This window comes from Ostrea edulis, chromosome 6, assembly GCF_947568905.1.
Source record: "Ostrea edulis chromosome 6, xbOstEdul1.1, whole genome shotgun sequence".
NCBI classification, from domain to species: domain Eukaryota; kingdom Metazoa; phylum Mollusca; class Bivalvia; order Ostreida; family Ostreidae; genus Ostrea; species Ostrea edulis.
In genome coordinates, this window is record NC_079169.1 from 11,286,052 (window position 1) to 11,310,893 (window position 24,842).

The 24,842-nt window shown below is 35.9% G+C and overlaps 1 protein-coding gene across 4 annotated transcripts; it reads left to right on the forward strand.

Moving 5' to 3' along the window:
* Window positions 1–15: 15 nt before the first annotated feature.
* Window positions 16–21,364, forward strand: LOC125646945 (uncharacterized). Of its 4 annotated transcripts, none has more exons than XM_048873606.2 (11): window positions 16–212; window positions 4,714–4,887; window positions 7,239–7,403; window positions 7,720–8,274; window positions 9,093–9,146; window positions 9,568–9,708; window positions 13,170–13,330; window positions 13,440–13,499; window positions 16,380–16,447; window positions 18,162–18,414; window positions 20,136–21,364. In XM_048873606.2, the coding sequence occupies exons 1-11, from the start codon at window positions 169–171 to the stop codon at window positions 20,261–20,263; spliced, it is 1,803 nt and encodes a 600-aa protein (XP_048729563.1). In that variant the 5' UTR covers window positions 16–168; the 3' UTR covers window positions 20,264–21,364. The 4 variants fall into 4 exon arrangements, with proteins under 4 accessions (XP_048729563.1, XP_048729564.1, XP_048729565.1 ...); XM_048873607.2 differs by having other exon boundaries at window positions 7,242–7,403; XM_048873608.2 differs by lacking the exon at window positions 13,440–13,499.
* The last annotated feature ends 3,478 nt before the right edge of the window (window positions 21,365–24,842 follow it).

The window sequence follows — 24,842 nt, forward strand, 5'->3', positions numbered from 1 at the left end:
TGTGTGCGAAACATTAAAGATCGAGTTACTACATTCCGACACTCCAGTGTGTTGATTTTTTATTGGTACTTTAATTTTAGCAAAAAGAACGGTTGTATTTGTAATATTGCACAATATTTGGTTGAATTGGTGAGCAGAATAAGTTTACCAAAACTATTCTGAATAGCCATGCCACGGGAAAAGTCGTATTCACCAAGGGGAAGCTACAGAAGGTAAAACACCAACGAGTATTTCGAATTTCCTCAGTTTAAGTCGCCGTAGCTTAGAAATATACTGACATTTCATTTTCAGAAAATAATGATAATAGGCGACACGATTTTTTTATTGAACATTTTTTTCTTCACATCATTTTGTACTATATACTGATGTGTGTATTTTAGAAAAGTTAAAAAGTTATATTACTAACAGACTAAGTACTTTCACTTTATCAGTTTGGGAGCACTTCCCCTATAGCAAGATATTCTCGCAAAAATGCGATTATACCTCTCTAGCGAGAGGATTTATATCCCAAACAATTGAGATAAACACCCATGGAGAACATCTCTTTGTGTTTCAAGTGAAAGGAAGAAAAAGTGCTAAAATGTCTGATACTTCTGCAAATATATGAACTCACGATGTGCATCGGATTTCAGCCTCCTTCTCTCTTATGCAGAAACGTCGATATGAAATTTCTTGACTGTGTTGGAAAATTTATAGAGACAATGCAGTGATTCATTTTGGCGTGCGTCCTGTGTAAAATACGCATTAAATTTGCTCAGGACGCATGATTTCAATAACTGTGCATCCCAACAGACAAAATGTTTTCATTTTCACCCCGGTAATAAGTACGAATTCTAAGTTCCAGAACGTACTACACACCTGAGATATCCGAATGAAGAATTGCATTAACCAATGGAACCAAATGATATATATGGCATTACGGGTAAACAAAAGTGGGAACTAAAATTTCCTCGCATATATCCCGATTCTACCAAATTTTTTTATTCTATAAAACTTCCTACTCAGGGAAAGATAAAAACGTGTTTGCAAAGTGATGGTGAATGATAATATTGCCAGTAACCACGGGTAAAAAAACAACAAACAGGGAGTCCCCGAAATCAAACTTCGGTCCTGAAATTGAAGTAGAGGTTGAGAAAATTCGAAAGGTGAAAAATTTCAACAAAGATGGCTTACACCTTATTCTTGGCTAAGATTTGAGGAAAATGGAGATAAATTGATTTATTGCAGCATTTGCACAGAACATCAAAAAAATAATAAATGGCATGATAAAAGTAGCTAGTAATATAAACTTTCAGCATTCAACTTTAAGCAGACATGGAAACTTGGCGGATCATAAACTTATTTATCATTGTGTGTGGATTGGATGGTTTCAGAAAACTTACATTGTACCATTCTCAAAATTCAAAGCATTATGTGAACTTGATCTTGAAATTTTTTTTATCTGAAAATTATTTTTGCAATATGATTCAACTACTAACTAAGAACTACAAATAAGAATTTTATGCAAGAAAATGATTTGATGGCTTGTAAAAAAAAAGCGAAATATTTATTCTCTAGAGGGGGTGACAACAGTAAGTCTGTTTATACCTATGATTGTCAGACTGTTTGAAAGAATGGAATTTGGACTCGTTGATTTTAGCATGGGACTCATTATTTTAATCAAGTGGAGTCCGCTGGATTCATGATAACCATTTTCAAAATGAATCACTGACAATGCTGAGTGTGTGTCCCACTTATTCAGCATTGCACTGAATTTTCCAATATTTTCAATAAAGACACGAAAACACCTGTTCATGGTAATGTTTACTTTCTTGCTAAAGAGGGATAATCGCATTTTAGCGAGAAGATCTCACTATAGGGGAAGTGTTCCCAACCTATTTATTTTTTATGAAACAAGATTTTTTCCTGTTCCCAACTGGAATACAGTGTTCTTGAAATTTACCATTCGTAAGGATTTGACTGATTAAGATTTCCTTTGACTGATAAAGTTCAAAGTACATTTTATTATTTGGACAGATAAAAATCTTAAAATGTCTAATACCACAGAAGAAAATTTCAAGAACTCTCTTAGCAAACAAATTTGTTACTGTGCAACAATGAAGTCAAGATCTTCTTGAAGCAATTCAAATTTTTCCACTAGAAAACTATGTGTTGCATCTAAATCTAGAAGTGGGTTTAGTCAGTAGTCTATGTCTATAAAGGGTGTATATTTCTTTGACTTTTTTTTTTTTTTTTTTTTTTTTTTATACAAAATATGTTTTAAATATAAAAACTTCAACAAAGTGTTATGTAGAAAGACATTCTGGACAAGCAGTATGGGATTCATGAATGATGAAAGTTGTTGTATTGTATTTCTGGGTTATATGAAGAAATACCTGACTTCACATGCGTACAGTCAGTCCTAAATGGATCTATATGAACCACAGCCACTCCACGTTTTAATATTTATAATAAAAAAAAAATTGTCTTCCTATAAACAAACTTTTCACAAGGTATATCACACTGCCATCTTGGCTTAAATTTCTGTTTTAGAATATTAGTGAGTCATTTATATTGATTAAAGGTTATGAAATCAAACTTTAAAGAGGTTCGCACCTGAGATTTTGAATAATGTCATTTTTTGGGTGTGTGTGTGTGTGTGTGTATTTTTGATTTCTACATTGAAGGAGAATTAGGAAATTTAAAAGTAAAACTGGGGTTGCAAATAATACTTGTTATTGAGCTACAGTGTTCTAAACATGGCCTTTTTGCACTTAAAATTGACTCAAGATTTATTCAATTACACTTGATTAATACAACATAAGCAACACAAATCAATGATTGCATAAAATAGATAATCATGTCCTCTAACAATACAGATAAAAAAAGTTTAATACTAGTATTAAATGAAAATAAATAATGACCTTTTGCACTTGATTTATGAAAAAATTAGGACTGTCATGGTTCCAAAAAATTTCTGGTCGTGTCGGTTCAGGGTTTTTCAATTGGGGTTTTGGGTATTTCGGTTCGGGTCTATATAGCTATTTTAAAAATCCAGGGATTTTTTTAAGGGTTCTAAAAAGTCAAAATTTCCCCCTATTTTTGTTTTAAAATCCCCAAACAATGAAAACAAATCAAGCAGGGTACCCATATCATTAATAATTCATCATCCCACAAATTATAATTTTTGTTTCAAAATTGTTAAGTAAACCTAATTTTTTTGGCTTCTGTTTATCTAAATGAGGTAAGCTTTTAACTAAATGCAAGTCAGAAAGAGTCTAATTATTCCTTAACCCTTTAACGTCCAGTGACGCCTTAGATCGATGGTATTTTGTTAATAATTGGAATATAATGAAACAAATCATTTTTTCAAAAAGTAGAGTAAAAACCAAACTATTTTTCTGCTAAAACTTTTTCTGTATGATGTTGGGAACTCGTTGAAAACACGCATTTAAAATCGCACATCGTTGCCGGAAAGTAAAAAAATTAGCCGAAATGACAACTATTGTGTTACCTTCTGTTAGTAAAGTCTTTTCTACAAAACACAATAATCAAAAACATATATCATGTTCGGAAATTTTGAAACGTATTTTGTTACAGTCATATTTAGGTACGGGTCAGTGTCATAGGCCTATTACTTCATGAAAGAAATACATTTTACAAGTCAAAAACGAGAAAAATGCACTTTGACGTCATTTGACATTAGCGTGTGTGTTTATTGCGCAAATAGATTATAAAAATTTATAACGATACTTAATTATATTTACATGGAAAAAGTAAATAATTTATGTCAGTAAATGTTTGAATGGGTTTTTGTTTTATGAATCAGAACTACTGTTGTACAACCTAATTATATTTATTTTCCTATGAAAGCGTGTCCACCTTCAGCCTAAGTATTATTCTCTTTAGAGAAGTCGAGAGGCATAGACAACTTTAGACTTGCTCAAGTCTCTATGTTTAATAATCATTGCTCTCTTTAATACTTTTAATAATGCCAAACATGTTTGGTGACATTAAGTATGGTAGAGAGCAGATATTTAGACTTCTGAAACACAGAAAAATTTGAACGAAATGATAAAGTAATAAAAACAACATAAAGACTTGAGCAAGTCTATCCGTTACGCTACAACTCCAATTATTCGTAGGGGAAAGTAATCCCGGAGAATTGACACTGTACGGAGTTTGAATCTAGTACTGTGTTGTAAATACAAAAACCGAAAACGGACACTGATACAGGTACGGTTAACAAACATAGAGATATAACACAATATGATTCAAAGAAAAATACCATTAAAATGGAAACAAATTACTTTTAAAATTAATAAAATTTACCATTATAAGGCATTCTTCGTGTTTCTAAATTATGGCAGAACTCTTAGCCACATAAATTATGTGTTTCTCCGATTCTACGACGTGTCAGGACGTAGTTCTACCGCAGAGCCCTCATTACTAATAAAATTTGATTTGATGAATTTCTGAATTTAATTACACATTTGTTACTAATTGTCTTGAAGAAATATTCCATTTTAAATATTGCCCGATTTGTTTTTTAAGTCAAACGTACTAAATTATGTGTTCTGTTTTGGTTCAAGCACTGTGGTTCAAGGTAATTTTATTTATCGCAAAAAAATAATTTTATTTAATTAAGAATAAAAATAAAAAATTATTTTTTGAACAGAGACTGTCTTGACAAATCAAATATAGAAATCTGATGATATATTGTATTTTTGGTAGGACGCCAGAAAAACGGTTTGACAGAAGGAAAAGGTCAGGGTCTCCTAGAAGGTCAAGGTCATTTTCGCCAAAATATAGAGGAAAAAAACACTACTCCCCAAAACGCAGATCACCAGGATACAGCAGAGGGAGAGGCAGGGTGAGAGAAAGAGAGCACAACTTGTCTTATGAAAGGTAAAAAGAGATCAAAGTGGTTTCCATGTTAAATTGTTTTCTTGTTATCAAAATTCAAATTGGTTTCATGTTTACTATTCCTATTTAATTTCAATAGAACATTCATATGTATGTATTATAGAAATGTTTTTAGCTCACGTGAGCTGAAAGCTCAAGTGAGCTATTCTGATTGCCTGTTGTCTGTCGTCTGTCTGTAAACTTTTTAGCTCACCTGAACCGAAGGTTCAAGTGAGCTTTTCTGATCGCTTTTTGTCCGTCGTCTGTCTGTCCGTCTGTCTGTTAAACTTTTCACATTTTCGACTTCTTCTCCAGAACCACTGGGCCAATTTCAACCAAACATGGCCAAAAGCATCCTTAGGTGAAGGGCTTTCAAGTTTGTTCAAATGAAGGGCCATGTCCCTTTGAAAGGGGAGATAATCACAAAAATGCAAAAATAGGGTGGGGTAATTTAAAACTCTTCTTCTCAAGAACCACTGGGCCAGAAGAGCTGAATTTTACCTGAAAGCTTTCTGACATATTGCAAATTCAAGTTTGTTCAAATCATGGCCCCCGGGGGTAGGATGGGGCCACAAGGGGGGGGGGATCAAAGTTTTACATACAAATATATAGGGAAAAACTTTAAAAATCTTCTTCTCAAGAACCACTAAGCCAGAAAAGCTGAGATTTACATGAAAGCTTCCTGACATAATGCAGATTGAAGTTTGTTCAAATCATGGGCCCCTGGGGTTGGATGGGGCCACAATAGGGGATCAAAGTTTTACATACAAATATATAGGAAAAATCTTCTTCTCAAGAACCAGAGCCAGAAAAGCTGATTTTTACATGAAAACTTTCTGACATAGTGCAGATTCAAGTTTGTTCAAATCATGGCCCCTGGGGGTAGGATGGGTCCACAAGGGGGATCAAAGTTTTACATACAAATATATAGTTAAAATCTTTTTCTCAATAACCACTGAGTCAGAAAAGCTGATATTTACAAGAAAACTTTCTGACGTAGTGCAGATTCAAGTTTGTTCATATCATGGCCCCCAGGGGGTAGGATGGGGCCACAAGTGGGGTGGGGGGGGGGGGGCTCAAAGTTTTACATACAAATATAGGAAAAAGCTTTAAAAATCTTCTTCTCAAGAACCATTGGGCCAAGAAGTTGACATTTACATGAAAGCTTACTGACATAGTGTAGATTCAAGTTTGCAAAGGGTAGTTTGGGCCATAATAGGGACTAAGGTTTTATATGCAAATATATATGGAAAGTCTTCAGATATGGGCCAAGGTGACTCAGGTGAGCGATGTGGCCCATGGGCCTCTTGTTACATTTTCGACTTCTTCTCCAGAACCACTTGGCCAATTTCAACCAAACTCAGCCAAAAGCATCCTTGGGTGAAGAGCTTTCAAGTTTGTTCAAATGAAGGGCCATGTCTCTTTCAAAGGGGAGATAATCACAAAAATGCAAAAATAGGGTGGGGTAATTTAAAACTCTTCTTCTCAAGAACCACTGGGCCAGAAGAGCTGAAATTTACATGAAAGCTTCCTGACATAGTGCAGATTCAAGTTTGTTAAAATCATGCCCCCCCCAGGGTATGAGGGTGGGGAGGGGGGTTGTATGGGGCCACAATAGGGGATCAAAGTTATAAATGCAAATATGTAAGGAAAATCTTTAAAAATCTTCTTCTCAAGAACCACTGAGCCAGAAAAGCTTAGATTTACATGAAAGCTTCCTAACATAGTGCAGATTGAAGTTTGTTCAAATCATGGCCCCCGGGGGTCGGATGGGGCCACAATAGGGGTTCAAAGTTTTACATATGTACAAATATATAGGGAAAATCTTTAAAAATCTTCTTCTCAAGAACCACTGAACCAGAAAAGCTGATATTTACATGAAAGCTTTCTGACATAGTGCAGATTCAAGTTTGTTCAAATCATGGTTCCCGGGGGTAGGTTGGGGCCACAAGGGGGATCAAAGTTTTGCATGCAAATATATAAGGAAAATTTTTAAAAACTTCTCAAGAACCACTGAGCCAAAAAAGCTGATTTTTACATGAAAGCTTTCTGACATAGTATAGATTCAAGTTTACAAAAATCATGGCTTCCAGGGGTAGGTTGGGGCCATAATGGGGACTAAGGTTTTACATGCAAATATATATGGAAAGTCTTCAGATATGGGCCAAGGTGACTCAGGTGAGCGATGCGACCCATGGGCCTCTTGTTTAGATAACTCTTGCACAATATGTGTGAAATTAGCAGTCTGGGTACTTTTCATATTAATTGCATTGGCAGATGATGACTCACAACTCTATGTAAAATATATGCACATGTATTATTCCTTGAAATCAACATAATCTGATTTTTTTCAGCAGAAAACCATCATTTGAGAAACGCAAATGGTCTCCATTAAGGAAAGATTCTGGTCATCGTTATTCAAGATCTTGCTCCCCGTCACCAAATAGACGGTCACGCTCTCGATCACCAAGGAGGAAGTCTCCAGAACTATCAGGAAGAGGTTCTAGACCTCTGAGTTTGTAAGTAAATCTGTTAAGCATAGTTTTATGAAACTTGGTTGGTAACTTTGATACACATGGATGTACTTTTAAGAAAAAGAAAAGTGAATTGTCCAATGTTCTTTTTGTGTGCGACAAACTGCTGCATACCTACCTGTTTATGGTATAAGAGAAGGTTCAAGCATAGGTCTTGATTATTACAATTCATAAAAACGACTTAACACCAATTGTATTGGTTAGTACAAACTTTGATAAAGGTTGCTATTCTATAGAAGATGTAAAAGAAATACCACCTGCTAGGATTATATAACGGTGGGTACTGTTTTTTTTTATATAGTGATGAGAAGAGAAGAGATTCATCCAGTGTGGGCGTGGCTCATGGACGTCCAGAGACATCAGCATTATCACGCAGAGATCCTCTCACTAAATCGGTGTCCTCTGTAGAATTGGGTGGATTTAAATCCTACAGGGATATGTCTCCTGTTAGTTCTCTGTCTGCGCTTCCCCCTGGTGTCATCGGAACAGTGACAGTAGCTCCCCCTAGTGCCAGGAGGCCGCTTTTATCAGAGAGATTTGAAAATACTGACCTGGATTTTGTAGGGCCAGTTAGAATCGATGAGAACATCACGATAGGAATCCATCGCACGGGACCTAATCTACGTAACACTCCAAATAAGCCTGTAGTTCGGGATTTCGATCCCTATAATTTTGTTATGCTACGGAGAAGAGATGAAGGGAAGAAAGCTATTTTTGATCGTGAAGAAATCAAAATTTTTGGATTAGATAATATATTAGATGAACAGATATATGATGAAAAAAGAACAATTAGTGTTGTTCCATCAGACGACCACAAGAGATCCATCCGTTCGAGCAGCAGATACTCCCCGGACCGGTAAGTGTTAGTTACAGACGTGTCCGAACACATTCTGAGAACTTGATCTTTTGATATTTAAAATCTTACTGTAGGGCATTTAATAATTTATTAACTTAAGGTATCTGATCCATAATTAGCCCAAAGTGTATTAATCAAATGAAACCTTGATATAAAAAACTCTGGTTTTAAATTAAAGGGCATCAGCCAAGATAGGGGAAAAAAAATTATGTAGTTTAGAAATACTTGTTTAACATTGAATCCTTTGTGAAATACAAAGGACTGTTTCTCAAGAAAATTCCTAGTTTTTCTTATCTTTATATAAATATTATGGTCGCCAATTAGTCTTTTGAGTACATATATGTATAGTTACATACATTTGTATATGAGATTTGAATATTACTTTTTTATTGTTTAAAACATATTAAATAGTTATTTTCTGAAATCATATCACAAATATTTCTCTGATCTCTTTCATATTCTGAATCTGTTCTTCATCCATGGATGTGAAATCTTTTGCTTTGAGATATTTTTACTATCAGATATTGCCTAGGCCCTGATATAGTACTTTTGAATAACTTTTATTTAGTTCGGCTATATCCATATGTCGGAAGAATTAAAACAACAAATCAAAAATATTGAAATAAAGAGATAAAATGGAAAAAGATATGGAATTATTTTACCAATACATTTGTTTTTTTAAAAAAATGAGAAAAGGTATTATGTATTGGATACCTTAAAACGAGTTAAAACTAAAAAGTAATTTGTCATTTGAGTATTCACATAGTTTCTTGTGTAAGTAATCTGAATATCTGAATGTCAGTGATGATTTTTTTTAGACAGGACACAAGAACTGTGAAATCAGCAGACCGATCAAGGGAACCTACTATACGGTAAGACTCTCGGCAACATTACTGTATCAAGTTACTTTGATTACAATTTCCATTAATGGCTGACATCTGAGTGATAATTTTTATTATTAACGAGGATTGATGCAGACTGGTGTTGCTACTTTGATCATAATTTTGCAAGATTACCAAAGAGGTAGTCCCATAAACTGACTTTTGAACAAATACATTTCAAAACAATATGAAAACAGAGTAGACTGGTTTGTGGAAACCAAAATGGGTGTACTCTTTTAGAAAAGCACAGATTTTTCTTTCATGGAAAATGTTTTTAGTTGAAAGAAATATTTTCCGTTGAGAATCAGTCAACAGAATTCATTGTGTATTGTAATTAAATATATAATAGTGTCTGTTTTATATGTTAGCTCTTTTCAGTACTTTCAGTACTTTGATTTATATGTTATCACAGGTTGAATCCAAAGCCAGATCCTCGATATGAAAAATTGTTCCAGAACACAGAGGCTTACGAAAGTAAAAGCATCAACCCCAATGATTTACGTCATAACCTAATGAAGCGGAAATATGACGACGACGATAGCTTTGATGCGAGGTAATAAATATCAAGGCCAAAATGATGTTAACTTCACATCGCTGGTATTTTTAGTGATTTGATTTAGGCCTATATAGATCTTGTGTTTCCCCTTTGCAGTCCATCTTTCTGGCTTATGGGTAGATAGGTAGGAAAATAATTCAGTGGCAAGAAATTATTAGAAGTCACTTTTAACATTTACAAGACTGATACATCTTGAAAGGAAGACATGCCTCTCGGTAAAATGTCATTTAAAGACCATGAGAGATATGTACAAAAATAAGTCAATTTGCATAAGAAAAAAGATTTAAATGAATTTGAAATAAAATAGTTCATCTTGAGAAAAAAGCATGTAGCCAAACATTAACAAATGAGCATTTTTAACTTCTTGATAACTACCATTCCAATTCTCTTCAAATTTGGTATGAAGCATCTTTGGGACAAAGGGACCTTAAATTGTAAATTTCAGGACTCCTTCACTGCTTGGGCCTTAGGGACAGGGCAAAAACTGACAAAAATTTACCAATTTTCAAAAATCTTTTCTACAACTGCATATGTGTAAGAAAAAGTAGTGGTGTAGAGCAGGAAGGATTCTACCAAAATTGTAAATTTCATGATCCCGGGGTAGAGGTTCTGACTCCTTGATGGGGCCATACTTGGTACATGTATATATAATGTATATGTGTAAAACATTTAAGAATATTTTCTTTAATGCTATTGATACTAAATTGAAACTAAATAGATATTTAGAATGAGTAGATGGTTCTTTACCTGAATTTTAAATTTCTTATTTCATGATCTTAGGGGGTAAAGGTGTGGGGCAGAGCCAAAATTATTATAGTGATTATTAGTCTTTATTATTTGAAAGACTTCTATAAGTTTGCTGATACAGTATAAAAACTAAATGCATATTTAGGAAAATCGGAAAAGGATGTACCAAAATTGTAAATTTCGCAACCCCAGGGTTTTTACTCTAGGACGGGTTCAAATTACAGTGGAACCCTGTTAAATATTACGTTTTTCATTTTGTCACCATAAAATAACGTAATACTGGGAGCAACGTAATAAACGTTGCCCGTGAAATCCGTTAAAAATATCATTTGGAAATTGTATATCTTCTGTTGATACTCCGTGAAGAGGTGTGTGTGTGAATATATCTTTACTGTTTCTTTATTTAAAAGACTATGACACTTGATTTATTTACCTTTATCTTATCTTAAATGTCCGTAATTCTTCATGTTCTTATCCCTTTTCTTTATTTCTTGTGTAGGATACATAAAGATGCTTTAACATGATGCGTTCATATAAATTTCTCTCAATAGCTCGTTCCGGTTCATATTCAGCATTCGTAAAATAACAAAACATCATTTTTATTAAGTTCTCTTTTTACACAATACAATAAAAAAAAAATCCAGTGCCCAAAAAAACAACAAAACAAAAGTATGAAAGACACATGATACGCAACACTTCACACTTTTTTCATCAATGATAAACACGGAGAACAAGCGCAATCCACATAAAAAATAATGATGCACTAAGATCACATTTATAACACTAAATGATGGCACTAAAATCATGTGCACATCAAAAGAAGATATCAAGGGATTTTAGATTGTTCACTGAGCTAAATGCCGTGCACGGATCGGCCAATAACACTGGCCCAGCAATTTGATTGCCGTATTTATGGACGAGATCTAACTACCCGGTACACCCAAGCTATATATGTCAAAATAATTGAATTTTTTTTTAACTGAACACTGCCTTTAGTCACCTAACTATGTCCAAGCCATTACCCAAGCTGCTTTAACATTGCTACGATAAATTTTGTCCTACATGTTTGGTACCAACGCTGTCTGTAAATAGAGTTTTCATAACGAAGGTAATCACACGATGCTGAACACGCATGTGGTTGATAAATTATTATTTCTTTTATCATCAAAATATGAAAAATGAAGAAAATTTTACAGAGTACAATTTCTAAACAAACATCATTTAATTGTTTATTACTGGCTTCGATACACGGTATTCACCTGTATTGATGTCACTAGATCTATCAAAGCGTGATCAGTCAAGCGCCTCTAATCCCCTAACAGATCAAAAAATTTACTTGGTGACTGCCTGGGGCAGTCAAGGTGTGAAAGGTTGATTATTTTGAGAATCACTATTGAATAATTAGGGGTTTGTTACGTTTTTGTCAGAATTTTTACAACATAAGAAATGGTTTTGTTGTGCTTTGAAGTTCTAATGTAATATGCAGACTAACGTTATAAAGGGGGATCGTAATAACAGGGTTCAACTGTAGTCATATTGTATTTAATTGTGTCGCCTGCGTTACGCAGTGGCGACATATAGGGATCACTATCCATCGTCTTGCGTCGTCCTGCGTCGTCGTCTGGCGTCGTCGTCGTCACAAAAAATTTCTGTCACAGTTTTCTCAAGAACCACATGGGGCAACTCCCTGATATTTGGCACAGAGCATCAGTGTGGCCAACTGTATTGTGTAAGACATTTTCGAATCTGTCGCTTATCAACTTCCTGTTTGCCGGGACTTAGAATTTTTTACAGCAAAAAAATTTCTGTCACAGTTTTCTCAAGAACCACATGGGGCAACTCCCTGATATTTGGCACAGAGCATCAGTGTGGCCAACTGTATTGTGTAAGACATTTTCGAATCTGTCGCTTATCAACTTCCTGTTTGCTGGGACTTAGAATTTTTTACAGCAAAAAAATTTCTGTCACAGTTTTTTCAAGAACCACATGGGGCAACTCCCTGATATTTGGCACAGAGCATCAGTGTGGCCAACTGTATTGTGTAAGACATTTTCGAATCTGTTGCTTATCAACTTCCTGTTTAGTGACAAAAACCATTTCAATAATTTACTTTTTCAACATTATACGTGATATATTACATATAGAATGAACTAGCAGGCGACACATGTCTTCCGGGGAAGACTTAATACTGCGTTTAATGTTAAATTACATCTATGTAAAGCCTTTCATCAGTATAGGCATTTTCAAAGGCATTTAACGTTTAAAAACATCTTGTTTTATGCTTTTGTTGGATATTCAAAACGAAATTTTTTCCTAGGTTTTGTAGCCTTTGGGAGTAGTGATACTTTTAACTAATATTTAAGTAACTGACAAGACCTGTGGGTCTCTTGTTTCTGATTAAGTTTTGCATTTTTCATGACCCGTTGGCTTGAGGCTGGTAAAGCACAAGTGGAACTTTAAACAAGTCACAAATTTAGCAATTTTCCTATACAAATGGATATATATATATATTTAGCAAGAGCTAATTTTAGCAACTTTATAAATCTAAGAAAGATAACTATTACCTACGATGTGAAAGAAATTATTATTGATAGTCAGTTTTACCGATCTCAACACTCGCTAATGCCAAAATTAAATCCTTACTAAACAATCAGCTTATAGGGTATTGCTGAGCAATACTTATGAAATGATTGTTTTGTATGGCTGTACAGGAGAAGATTAGAGGACAGACGAAAGGGCTCAAGTCGAGATTACTCCGAAGGACTAGAGGACAGACGCAAGGGCTCAAGTCGAGATTACTCAGAAGGACTAGAGGACAGACGGAAGGGCTCAAGTCGAGATTACTCAGAAGGAGACAGAAGAAAATCACTAGGTATGCAAAACACTGTGTTTCTTGAAAGCAATACTAACTTCAAGGTACGAAATTGTGATTTAGAACTACACAGAATCTATGACTTCATTTAGAAATTTAAAAATTTCAGATGAAAGGTTGGGAAGGAAGTCTGATTCTGAGGAACTTCCAGATTTTAAAAACCGTCCTGGTAAGTCTGAGACTTTCAGGTATCGGAGAAATTCTCTTAAAATGGAAATATCAGTACGCTTAAACAGATGTTATTGCTCTAGTATCAGTTTCATGATATGATATCTATGGTGATGTGAAAAGGTATGTTCAGTCTTTGTTTTGCCCCTGTAATCAGAGATTGGGAGGTATATGGTTTTTGGTCTGTCCATTTGTCAGTCTGTATGTCATAGAAAACATTAACCTTACCCTTAAATTTTGATGGTGAAAGGGCTTTCATATTTCACATTTTTATTCCTTGTGACAAAGCCTTTCTTTTCGTACCAAAATTTTTGACCTCATAACCTTCACCTTGGAGTTGAACTTACTTTTTGAAAAAAACTTTAACCTTGCCCATAACTTTTGAATTTTTAGGTCACCTGAATTCATTCAGGTGACCTATTGCTATCTGTTTTTGTCCGTCGTCGTTCGTCATGCGTCGTGCGTTAACATTTGAACATTTTCAGCTTCTTCGCTGAAACCCCTGAACCAATTTCAACCAATTTTGGCATACAGCATCTTTGGGTGAAGGGGAACAAAAATTGTGAAATTCGTGGTCCCTGCCCCCCTGGGGCCTGAGGGGTGGGGCAAAAACCATCAAAATGAGTGTAATTTTAAAAAATCTTCTTCTTTACTCCTGGACATCAAGAAGCCAAACTGTGGGCATAATTATAATGAGCATTGAGCCCTCTACCAAAATTGTGAAATTCATGGCCCCTGGGGCAGGGGTTCTTGTGTTAGGGTGGGGCTCTATTGGTCATATAGTGAAAATGTAGAAATTCTTTGAAAATCTTCTGTCTCTGGGTATTAAGTAGACAAACTAATAGCATGGTAATGATGAGCAAGGATGCCTCTTTATACCCCCCGCAACAAGTTGTGGGGGGGTATACTGGAATCGAGTTGTCCGTCTGTCCGTCCGTCTGTAGATGCAATGGTTTCCGGGCTCTAAAGCATTATCCTTTCCACCTACCGTCACCATATCATATATATGGACTACCCATGGGATGAAGATGTTCCCTATCGATTTTGGGGTCAAAAGGTCAAAGGTCAAGCACACTGGACATCGAAGTAGCAATATGGTTTCCGGGCTCTAAAGTGTTATCCTTTCCACCTACAGTCACCATATCATACATATGGACTACCCATAGGATGAAGATGTTCCCTATCGATTTTAGGGTCAAAAGGTCAAAGGTCAAGCGCACTGGACATTGAAGTAGCAATATGGTTTCCGGGCTCTAAAGCATTATCCTTTCCACCTACAGTCACCATATCAAACATATGGACTACCCATGGGATGAAGATGTTCGCTATCAATTTTGGGGTCAAAAGGTCAAAGGTCAAGCGCACTGGACATTGAAGTAGCAATATGGTTTCCGGGCTCTAAAGCGTTATCCTTCCCACCTACAGTCACCATATCATATATATGGACTACTAATGGGATGAAGATGATCCCTATCGATTTTGGGGTCAAAAGGTCAAAGGTCAAGCACACTGGACATTGAAGTAGCAATATGGTTTCCGGGCTCTAAAGCATTATCCTTTCCACCTACAGTCACCATATCAAACATATGGACTACCCATGGGATGAAGATGTTCCCTATCGATTTTGGGGTCAAAAGGTCAAAGGTCAAGCGCACTGGACATTGAAGTAGCAATATGGTTTCCGGGCTCTAAAGTGTTATCCTTTCCACCTACAGTCACCATATCATATATATGGACTACTAATGGGATGAAGATGATCCCTATCGATTTTGGGGTCAAAAGGTCAAAGGTCACGCGCACTGGGCATTGAAGTAGCAATATGGTTTCTGGGCTCTAAAGCGTTATCCTTTCCACCTACAGTCACCATATCATACATATGGACTACCCATGGGATGAAGATGTTCCCTATCGACTTTGGGGTCAAAAGGTCAAAGGTCATGCGCACTGGACATCGATGTAGCAACACTCAGAAAAGAGGTAGTTTATACCTATTACCAACACCCTTTGGGAGATTGGGGTAAGCGAGGGGTATTCTTAGTGAGCATTGCTCACAGTACCTCTTGTTAAAAATTGTGAAATTCATGGCCCCTGGATCAGGGGTTCTGGTGCTAGGGTGGGGCTCTATAAGTCATATAGTGAAAATGCATTATTTCTTTGAAAATCTTCTTCTCTGTCCTTGGGTATTAAGTAGACAAACCAATAGCATGATTATGATGAGCAAGGATGCCTCTTTCAAAATTGTGAAATTTATGGCCCCTGGGTCAGGGGTTCTGGTATTAGGGTGGGGCCCTATTGATCATATAGTGAAAATGCATTTTATTTCTTTGAAAATCTTCTCCTCTGCTGCTGGGTATTAAGTAGACAAACTAATAGTATGATAATGATGATCAAGGATTCTTCTTTCAAAACTGAAATTTATGGCCCCTGGGTCAGGGGTTCTGGTGCAAAGGCGGGGCTGACCACATAGCTATTCAATGTTTCTTCCATCCAAAAGTAAAATTCTTATATTTAAACACAAACCTAATTCAAACATTGGAAGGTTGTTACATGATACTCAGGTGACCTATAAGGCCCCTGGGCCTCTTGTTAGTGATAGGGCTTTCATATTTCACATGAGTATTGCTTTTGACAAGACCTTTCTTTGGGTTCCAAAATGTTTGACCTTATGACTGGGATAAATTTCAACCTTTGACATATTTTTTGAGTGATTAGTGATATGGCTTATATATTTCACATTAATTTTGTGACTTTGGGTACTATCATTACTCTGCTGCCATACAGGGCATCAGTGTCTCACAAACACATCTTGTTTCTTGAAGTTCTATTTTGCTTAGAGTGATTATGCTATTTAATTATTTCCTATGCTCATATTTCATTTTAGGGAAGTACAAATTCGAAGCGTGGAAGGAAAATCCAGAAATGATACCAAAGCATCCTATGTACTTCGAGGTAAATATCAGAGAGTTCATCATTATACAGTACAAATGTGTTTAAAGATGAAATGTTGCCTTTAGACCTAAGCACAGGTCTGGCCCACAAATACATTATTACAGCTAAAATCTTCCTGATTTCATATTAAAAATGACAGAAAATAAATTAGGTCCATGTGTGTGCTCTATATGAAATTTGGGCATTTAATCACAAAAATGTAATTTTAAGCAAATTCATGTATTTCATGATGTTTGGTGCAGTAGATCTCGGACACACCAGTGCATAACTCCAAAATTTTTACCACACTGATAAACTAAGGGTTGTTCCAGAAATGATCAAATGGGGGAGTCGGGCGGCAAATGATATTTTTTTGTGTGGGTGGTCGTATTTTTTCATATTTTATTTGGTCCATGGTTGGACTGTTAAAAAAATATTTATTATGGGTAGTGGGTAGTTTCTATTGTTTTATTTTGTGCCACGTGGGTGTTGAGTTTTCAGAATATTTTTATTGTCGCTCTTGTCGTGTTGGTTACAAAACGTCGGAGTGAAAATTGAAAATGTGCTTTCGAAATCGGAAGTAACATAGAACTATTCGAGTTGTCGCTCTTTGCAGCGCATAACTTTCCATTACGGCACTCTTCAAATTAGAGGCGCGTTTAGTAGGGTCCCTTTGGACGGGATGGCAGCGAACTCTGTTCTGTAGATTATTACAGTTTACAGTGCATCGATTTTGGGAATATTTTGAAACCAATAGGTATTCCGTTTTCTAATAAAAATAGGGAAACCTTAGTTGATTTATACGAGGGTACCGATGCGTTATATTTATCAGTCAGTGTGATGGTGATATAGAGGGCTCCGGGCGCGGGCTCCATTAGAAGACGAACGATTCGTGGAAAAACATATCCATACCCATTTCATGATAATTGGACTCCCAATCTTTCCAACATTCCCGCCATAGATGCCTTTGATTGTTGATGTGACATCATTTCTTCAGAACTACTGTGATACAATGTCGCACAGGCATTACCGCGTCATTGACTAGAATGTTTGTCCCGAAAACCTCGCGAGATTTGTACCGTTTTCATTTTTAAAAATATTTTTGTGGTGGGTCTGGTTAGTTTTTTTTTTTAATTAGATGGGTCATTGTAAAATGAGTTTATCAATTTGATGGGTCATGGGGTAATTTTTTTATTTTTTTTTATGGGTGCTTGGTATATACAAAAGGTGCCTCCCGACCCCCCCCATGTATTTATTTCTGGAATAGCCCTAATTATACATAAACTATCTTTTGTACAGAAAATAATTCATCGAAACTTCAGTTTAAATTTTCACAGGGCCAATGTACATGTATGTGGTGGACAAAATATTTTAGAAATGATATTAAATGTAGCTGTATGGAGATTGATGTTGGTGACCAGTCAAATTGCCATCCGGAATCTGTTGTGAAATGGTCTCCCTAGAAAGTAGTTTTGACCCAATCTTTAGTGCAAGTGTTGATTACTTCTGTAAGCACTATTGATATACATCTGTACATGTAGGTGGTTGGGATATTAAAAAAAGATGTAATATTAAATTTTGTCAGCTGTCTGACCAAGTAGTCAGTACTAGTCACCTTGTTTTATGCTACCGGTGTGTGTGTGTGTTTGTTTTACTTACACGATTTGAACCACAGCCATTGGATATTATGAGTGCATTTCAAACTAACCACTTGTCAATTGATCCTATATTTCAGCATGACAACAGAGACAAGGAACTGGCCTCAAGAGGAAGGTTCAATGATTCCCGAGGATTTCGTGGGGGATTCCGCGGAAGTTTTCGAGCAGGTTTTAGGAGGCCCTTCAGAGGAGGTTTCCGTGGACGAGGCTTTAGAGGCGGGTTTAGGGGGCGTGGCTTCAGTAATTACAAACCCACAAGTAACTACTATTCCAATAAAAGGGATGACGATGAAGATTACAATAAAAAATACGGATTTCATTATCGAACAGGTACCTGGTACATGTAGTATATAAACCGTCATTTATTTCCCCCATAACACACTAACAAAGAACTGTTAATATGGAAAGGAAAATTTGAAAAAAGCAAAGTCCACTAAATTGTTATTCATAAAAATTTGCCTATTTAAGACTTGACTCGGTGTATCCAACATATACATGTAGTTATAGACTACAGTGCATTTTCTTTTAAAGAGTTTGGAGGATTTAAACTTATTGAATTTGAAATTTCACCCAGATGGTGTCTTTTCAATAAAGTTTTGATGTAAAACATTATTAGTACTGTGTACAAGATTAATAGAATCCTTCATTGGTACAAGTGTGGGATAGGGAAATTCCACCGAGGGGACAAGATTTGCAGTCTAGGACGAGGCTTTGCTGAGTCCTAGACAGCGAATCTTGTTTCAGTGGTGGGATTTCCCTATATCCCACATGAGTAAATAATGAAGGATTATTTTTCTCACATTTTACCTACAGTTTAGTCCATAAATTTAGGAGCTTTGAGAAAATTTTAGATTATCGAAATCCTTATTTGAACTTCCTTGCAAAAACTAATTAGATAGGCAGAAAGAGCACACCTGAAAATGGTTTACACTTCAAGTGTAAACTAAAAAACCCAGAGTTGTCCACCAGAAAGTATACTGCATTAAGATTTAAAGAAAACAATGCAAAATATTTTACTTCACCGTGTAACGTAAATCTTCACCGTGTAACGTAAATCATAGAAAATATATGACGTCACAATCAAATGACATACATGTAGCAGCAGTGTGAGACAGAAAAATCTCAAATGGCTGTCTCACATGGGTAAAGTCGATTTCACACTGGTGATAATGTGAGAAATAATGTTCATTAGTGAAGGGCCTTTTATTAGCTCACCTGCGCCGAAGGCTCAAGTGAGCTCTTCTGATCAAAAGTTGTCCATTGTCTGTTGTCAGCGTCAGTGTAAACTTTTCACATTTTCATCTTCTTTTCCAGAACCACTGGGCCAATTTCAACCAAACTTGACACAAAGCATCCTTGGGTGAAGGGCTTTCAAGTTTGTTCAAATGAAGGGCCAAAGGGGAGATAATCACAAAAATGCAAAAATAGGGTGGGGTCAATTAAAAATCTTCTCAAGAACCACTGGATCAGAGGAGCTAAAATTCACAAGAAAGCTTCCTGACATAGTGCAGGTTCAAGTTTGTAAAATTCATTGCTGGGGGGGTTTAGGATGGGGCCACAATAGGGAATCAACATTTTACATGCAAATATATAGGGAAAATCTTTAAAAATCTTCTTCTCAAGAACCAATAGACCAGGAAAGTAGAAATTTACATTCAAGCGTCCTGACAGTGTGAAGATTCAAGTTTGTTAAAATCATGGTCCCCCGGGGGCAGGATGGGGCCACAATAGGGGATGAAAGTTTTACATACAAATATGCAGGGAAAATCATTAAATATCTTCTGAAGAATCACTGGGCCAGAAAAGATTTACATGAAAGCTTCCTGACATAGTGTAGATTCAAGTATGTATAAATCATGGCCCCTGGGGGTAGGTTGGGGGCCACAATAGGGACCAAAGTTTTACATGTGAATATATAGGGAAATATTTAGATATGAGCCAAGGTGACTCATGTGAGCAATGTGGCCCAAGGGCATCTTGTTTAGTTGATATTTGTACATGTAATATTCTATAAATGACTTTAACATGCTTTGACTTTATGTTTATTGTAGAAAAACGGTCGCGTGATTCTGACACCTGGAAACATGACTTGTACGACACCATAGAAAAGGAGGAGAAAGGGATCAAGTCCGATGACAAGTCTCATGATGATAACAAACCCACCAGTACCACCACATAGAGACAGGTGTCTCCAGCACCACATGACAGTAACAAACCCACAAATACATGTACCACCTCATAAAGGCAGTGGCTACAACAACACTACATCAGGGCCATTAGTATCATTATTCAAAATACCCATACAGTGTCATTACCGCTTAGACCGACACAGGGTTCCATTACTACTTAGATAGAGGCAGCGCTCCATTACTACTTTAGTAGAGGAGGGGCTCTGTCTCCATTAAATGCTTCAGTTACATTTCTATTGTCATTCCACAAATCCAAACTACTACCACATAGTGGTAAGGGCCCTGTTACCATAGAAAGATGTACAAACCATTACCACATGTAGTTAGCCACCGACTTCTGAAGTATTTGAGGTACTAGCAGTGTTTAGTTGCTGTAATATTTTGCATGGAGTCAGAGATCTTGGTTATTTACAGTAATACCCCCCTCCCCAAACAACAAAAGAGCTGTACTTGTACATTACTATTACATATTATCCCCTTGTCGTTCAGGTATACATAAAGCAAGTAAACCCCCCCCCCCCCCCCCCCCCCCCCCCAACTCGTGATTTATCTCAACATTTGCAATGATCATCACATTAAACAATCAGTTACTTGTGATGCACCTGGTGCTTTGAACATTTCATCACCCTTGTATGGATCTCTGTAACTCCTTACACAAAATTAAACTGTTTTTGATACCAGTTGTTAAATTGATGATTTTCATCCAGTATCATCAGTTGTGTCCATATTTTTAATAATATGTGTTGTATATGTATGTTTTAATGAATAGGTATAATGTATATGTTTTAAACATTAGATGTCCAGATGTTATTAGTAGAATGCATGTACAATATACAGAGGAATGTTCTCTGAGAGTTGATACACAAGGTCTAATTTTATACTGCTTGTTTTATTGAAATTACATGTACAAATTCTACATGTAAATGACAATGTTGTGCATGTATATATATGCATTGTAAATTTCATTCCATGTACTAGAATCAAAATATCCATATTTTGAAGAAAAAAAATAATCTCTTGAATGACAGAATTTAAAACATGGATAGTGTACTTCTGATAAAGGAATGTAAATAAAGTATGTATGTACTAGGCCTTTTCTTTCTTTCTTTTTTTGCTGTATATGAAAAAAGTTTAAGCAAGTGGTTTAAAATCAGCTGTTTCGACATCGTCGCACGCCACGGCTAAAACATACGCTCCTCTTCCCTTTCACCCGTGGCTCTATCCATGACAATTTCTTTGTTTCTCATAAATATGCATGACGTGATTTGGCCAATCGCTGAGCTTCCGAGCAAGACTTAATCGGAGATTTAAACTGTTTATAGAATGCGGTTATATTACTCCAACCAATCAGAACGCTTGTTCTTCCACTAACAAACGCAAAATCATTGTATACATGTGTGTTTAACATTGGCAGTTGCGAAGGTATGCATTTAAGAGATTTTTTATCATAATGATTTTTTCTGTCACTAAGAACAGGCGTACGTGAGAAGTCTTTATACTATCGGGTGTTTCTAATGAAATATTCGGAGACTTATGAGGACGAGTGTTGTGTATTGGTAATTAACCCCCCCCCCGGAACAAGTGGACATATATATAAGAAATATTCATGAAACTCTTTAGAGAGGTCATTGATCTGATTTGTTTACTATAATTTCGGTGCAAAAAAGAACACGTTTTCATTGCCACATCCATTACAGCTGTTTTACTACTGTTGATAACGGATTACGTCATTCTCATCATGCATATTTATGAGAAACGAAGAAATTGTCATGCAGAGAACCATGGGTGAAATGGAAGAGGAGCGTATGTTTCAACCGTGGTTTGCAACGATGCTGTTCTGATAGGCACTGTAATCTCGACTGAGATTCGGCTTGGCTTAATTTTTGGACTGATACCTTCACCGTCAGTCCAAATATAGCTCAGCCAAGCTGAATCTCAGTCAAGATTAATAGGCACTGGTATTGAACAGTAGATGATATTAGAACAGCTGATTTTAATTTGAGAGGGATAACGTAATAGCTTAATGTTCATGGTGAATTAACAGTTGTATTGTCACACGAAATGTACTTACAGTTGTATTGTCACAAGGAATGTACATACAGTTATATTGTCGCAAGAAATGTACATCCAGTTGTATTGTCGCAAGGAATAACTGAATTAACAGTGCCTGTACCAAGTCATAGACATTCCATCTGATGTTTTCTTGTTGGAATAATTTGTGTGGTACAGTATTGATTCATATTCTTCAGAATGTCCAGAGCAATCATTGCAAAAATCGTGGAGGGTGGTTGTTACACATGTATGTAGGTGATTTCTGTAACGTTTCGACCTATTAAGGAGGTATGTTACACCAGAGAAATTTGATTTGGATGAAAAGTGGAGGATATGTACAATATTTTGAAATCTTTCAAATTTACTTTATTTAGTCAAAAATTGCAGTTTTAGTCATAGAAAGCAATCTGAAAAAAATTCAAAACACTTGCTAAACTCAAACCCACGATCTACAGTTCAGCGGTCAATAGGCCAACCTATTCAGCTATGCATTGAAATTTGAAATGAATAGACAAATATAACTGCTGATATTTATATTTTGATCCATGTTTTAAAAGGAAGTCGGGCATTATGACGATGTAGAGTACCTCCTTAAGAATAGAAATAGTCAAATTAGTCAGAGGAAGGGACATAGATATTGAGATCATATTGTCAAAGGTCACGGGATGATTATTTCAGATTTTCATTTGTATGTTTCGGTACGTTTTTTAATGGTCTCCTGCTTGGTAATTTCAGAAGTTAACAAGGATATCACAGTTCTGATAGGTTGTGATGGCCTTGTGGCTGGGGTGTGCACCTTGCAACCAGGTGGCCTAGTCTCAATTCTGGTGCTGTATCAAATTTAGCTAGTGACTGTTCCTTCAACAAATGCTTGGCATTATGAGTGAAAATGGCTCGTTTTTTGTATATGACCTTGAAATTGGAGATCGTGTGTCATGGTATGCTTTGGCACAATAAACAACCTGCATTGCTATGGCCCTGAATGTCTTGCACAGATGAAATTTCGTGGCCCTTTTGATGTTTTTCTCCAAGTGAAAATTCTCAAATGGAGGTAAAATGTACAAAATAGTTACTCAAAGACACCCAAATCTCATTCTTTAAGGTTGTAAGTGAAGTCATACATGGGTATTCATATTTTCAAGAGAGATCATAAATATTTTTCCAACGATCAAGATTGCAATATACTCTGGATATTTGCCACTGTGACTGTGTATGAAAAACATGAAATGTTTAAGAAACATATACAAAATCAATAGGAGCATCAGTTACTTTCTATGGGCAACTTTAGATATTAAGCATATAATATTTAATTGATGTCAAAAATGGTTTGACCATTGACCTTTGACCTCAGAATCAGTAGGAGTCATATATGAATGAGGTAGAACCAGTATACCAAATTTGATTCTATAGAGATATTGAATGGACAATATCTTACTATGTTCAGTTTGACCCTTGAACTTGTAACCCGAAAATCAATATGTGTCATCTACTCTTTAAGGACAAAGTTCTACTCTACCAAGTTTGGTAGCTGTCAAGCAAATCTAGGATTCCTTAGATTAGCAAATTGGGGACAGTGAGTTTTTAGGAAAAGCAGTGTACCATGCTAGATTGATGTGTGTCTAGATATTGAGTGGACAATATCATAGTTATGTCCAGTTTGTCCATTTTATATCTTTCACCCTAAAACCTAAAAATCAGTAGGGGTCATCTAATCTCCAATGTACCATTAAGGTTTGTAACTGTCAAGAAAAGTTGGGTGGACAAGACTTGGTTGACAAACTGACTGACAGGTGCAAACAATATGCCTCCTTTTTTTCAAAGGTCAGGTGGCATAAATATATAATCAAGTAAAATATCAACAAGATGTGTTTGTGAAACATTTATGCCCTGGATTACAACAAAGTGGAACTGTTAAGACATATATTTTGAAAATTTGAAACTAGGTCAATGTCAAGGTGAACAAATCTGGAATCATTAGAAAGGTAATCTCACAAAAAATGTATACCTGCATGCTTAATATAAAAACATTACCTCTTACAATTTGAAAGATATGTATCGCTTGTATTCAAATTTTCTAAAAGTAGGTCACCAGATCAAAGGTTTTGGTGTTGATGGGTTTTGCCACAAGGAATGCATACGTATAATACCAAATATGAAAGATCTACCAGACCTATATTAAGGTGTAAAAGATATCATCAAAATTAAAGTTTTTTGGAATTTTTCAAAAACTAGGTCAATGGTCAAGGTCAACAAATTATCGTTGGAAAGGTCTTCTCACCAGAAATTCTAAAAGCAATGCCTCTTATGATTTGAAAGATATAGTTTATATTCGATTTTTCTTTTTAAAGTACGTCAATGTTAAGGTCACCAGGTCAAAAGTTTCGGTGTCAATGGAAAGGTCTTGCCAGTTGCCACAAGGATTACACATACCAAATATGAAAGGTTTACCTCTTAAAAGATGTGATTTGAAAATATAAAAAAAAAAAGGTCAAGAGGTTAACAAATCTAATATATGGA